The sequence below is a fragment of the Pteropus vampyrus genome, unplaced genomic scaffold, assembly GCF_000151845.1.
Source record: "Pteropus vampyrus isolate Shadow unplaced genomic scaffold, Pvam_2.0 Scaffold130, whole genome shotgun sequence".
NCBI classification, from domain to species: domain Eukaryota; kingdom Metazoa; phylum Chordata; class Mammalia; order Chiroptera; family Pteropodidae; genus Pteropus; species Pteropus vampyrus.
The window spans coordinates 3,416,962-3,419,869 of record NW_011888911.1 but is presented as its reverse complement, the minus strand read 5'-3'; the positions used below and the strand labels follow the sequence as shown (position 1 = coordinate 3,419,869).

The window sequence follows — 2,908 nt, the reverse complement described above, 5'->3', positions numbered from 1 at the left end:
CCGGGCGGCCAGGCATTTCCTACGGGAAGCCCGCAGAACAGCCCTCAGCGACCTTCCCCAGGTCCCCACGTATAATTTTACTTTGCAAAACGTGAGGGGGGGCGGTAGTTAAGATAGTAATGGACACACTTCTGGGCAAATGCTCCCTGTCCTACCCCCAGTCAGAAATCAAGAGCTGAAGAAGCCCGAGGCTTCCATCTTCTGTCCTGGGTGTCCGCTGGAGCAGAGGCCCCCAGCTCTTGGTCCCTTTTCGCTCCCAGGTTTCATGGTGTCATAGGGGTAGAAGGGGGTGGCTGGGTCTGGGCGAAGGAGCCTTGAGCGGCCCAAGAAAGGGACCCTCTGGCCCACTCCCCAGAGTGAAGAAGCAGGCAGGGGTTGAAGAAGAACGAAAATGGGCCTGCTCCCCAGGGCTACTATTTTTAGTCTCCTTCTTTCTCTGAGAAACTCCCCCCGCGGGCTTCTCACGCCCCAGGGGCAGCAGCGCTGGGCCACGGAGGAGTTCGGAACACAAGGGCCTCGCTGAGAGTCCTGGCGGGCAGAGCCAGTGCCGGTCTCAGCACTGTGGTCCCCAGCGCCATTTAACCCTCGAGGTGCCAGGGGAGCTCAGCCATCCCCCTTGAGCCTGGGCCGTCACTATAAAAAGTGAGGCTCAGAGTTAGGAAAAAGGAGGGGTTACGGGAGAGCTTCAGACGATTCCCAGGCAGCCAACTTGCATTTTAGTCCCTTGCTTCATAGACCTCCAGCAGGAAGGGGGATGGGGGCAGTTGGGGGCAGAAGAAGAAAGGAAAGAGGCACTGAGGTTGAAGTGGGGGGAGGGCTGATAAGCTGAAGGATCCTGGAACAGACTCACCAAGTCTATAGGGGCAGGAAGCTGTCCAGGCTTTGGTGCAGCTGGGGAGGTGCTCTTGAGCCCCACTTTGTATGGGGACCCTAATACTTTATGCCTCAACACCCTTGCAGCTCAGACCAGGCTAAATCCGACACAGAGTTAGGCGTTCCCTATCTCTGTCCCCATCACTGTGGCTGAATTTCATTGTACATTTTTCCAAGCCTTACTTGCCCTGGCGACTTACAAGCTGAGAAAAATGAATTCAAGCTGACCTTGCCTAACTCACCCTTCACTGCCACCTGTGATCCTTGAAGAGGGATGGCAAGAAAGCCTGGGAGGTAGCAATGGAACAGGCTTAGTTTTTGCTGGGTTCTTTTCTCCTCTAACATCACATTGGGCCACCTACAGCTCCTGGGGGCTCCTGGAAGCCCTCAACACTCCTCAAGCACTTGCTCCAAGGAGGCACCCTTCCTCTCTGACTCTTTGAGGCCCTCCTCTCTATTTCCTTTGTCCCTTTGGCTCTGGAAACCAACGAGGGTGATGGACCTCTGGGTGGGGGGGTGTCTCAATTCTGCTCTTCTAGGCATTCAAACCCCTCCCCCATTTCCTGTATCCCAAATGACCTCACGGTTGCGCTTTCGGGGCACCTCCCTTGATTCCCAGGGCAGGAAGCAGGAGGAGGGGGCGAGAGGCAGGATCTGCGCTGGGGAATTGACATGAAGTGCGGGTGTCAGGCGGGGCCCAGGAATTCCCCAAGGGCTCTTGTGCATCAGCTTGTTGGGTGGGGGTGAGAGAGGAGAAGTTAAGTCCTTAAGCTCTTTAGCCAGTGTCTCATCTAGCAGCTCAGCTCATCTGGCTCTGCTGGGTGGAGGTAGGGAGTGGGGATGAGGAATGGTTCCACTAACTCACCCCAAAAGTCTACCCGGTGGATGCCCTAACCCTCACGGCCACTACATACACCCACATCCGAAGTGGGAGCTGTCCTCAAACAGTCGAGATAGAGTCAGCACCAGCAGTCATGCCCTGGGCCGGGAGAAGAGAAAGCGTGTGCGTGTGTTTGGGGTTGGGGGCGGGAGTCCCGTCCCACCCAGTTCCTCATCGGGCTCCACACCAGCTCCCTCAGGGTCAGAGTCAACCCATCCCCCATCTCAAGTCCCCTCTGGTCCCGGGTTTCACTCACCAAGGGTACTCAGCCCCAGGAACAAAACCCGCAGCAGGTTGATCACAGGGGACCCCAGCAGGGACACCATGGCCTTCCCTGGCCCCGACGGAGACAGGGGTAACGGCTCCGGGTCACACTGACCGACAGGTGCCGAGGTCACTCAGCGGCCGGAGCAGGCGCGGGAGCCGGGCCACTGATACCGAGAGCGGCTCTAGCCAGAGTCTGTGCGTGTGTGCGCCGGTAGCAGGGTGGGGACCGAAGGGGACAGGGGGCGGGGCATTCTAGGGGGCGGAGAGGTCGCCATCCTTCCGGGCGGGGCACCCGGGTGGCCCTCCATGAACTGGACCTGACGGCCTCCACCCGGTGAGCACGAAGGGTGGGGTCGGGTGAGCAGGGCGTGCTACTAGCGTCCTGGGGCAGGGAAAGAGAAGGGTCCTGACGGTCACAGTGCAGCCACAACCTCTCCCTCCTCTGGGTGGGTCGGAGGAAAACGGAAGGGAGGGAGGTTTGGGGATGCCCCATTTTCCAGGGACCACCCGCACACCGTAAACAGCCGGGCTTTGGCCCAACTAACTGGCTCCGAGCCTAACTCCGGCGGCCTTCCTGAAAGAGGAAGAGGGGAGCCGCGTTTTCCCCAGCCATTCCGGCTCTGCAGTGTGGGGGGTCGGCGGGGAAGGGCCAGAGGGCCGGGTGTGCAGACAGCGATCTGTTGCCCGAAAGGACCGCTTTCCTGGGCAAGGGATAGAGGTGGGGGGCGTGGCTGGGACCGCGGGAGCTGCGCTGAGCTGCGGGTCAGGGGTAGGTTACGCCCCACCATGCCCCTGCCCCCGCCTCTGCCGCGCCCCCGCGACCTGAGGCCGCCCCACAGGAAGCCAGCAAAGGACTATTGACGTGGGGACGCCGAGCCATCTTTGCCT

The 2,908-nt window shown here is 60.0% G+C and overlaps 1 protein-coding gene across 1 annotated transcript in view; it reads right to left on the bottom strand.

Annotated features, from left to right (window-relative positions):
• ESAM (endothelial cell adhesion molecule) overlaps nucleotides 1-2,109 on the bottom strand; it is an 8,922-nt gene extending 6,813 nt beyond the window's left edge. Inside the window, exon 1 of the mRNA XM_011367147.2 lies at nucleotides 2,010-2,109. Within this exon, the coding sequence (XP_011365449.1) occupies nucleotides 2,010-2,079 (70 nt within the window). The 5' untranslated portion in view covers nucleotides 2,080-2,109. The remainder of the gene's footprint in view (nucleotides 1-2,009) is intronic.
• Between the last annotated feature and the right edge of the window lie 799 nt (nucleotides 2,110-2,908).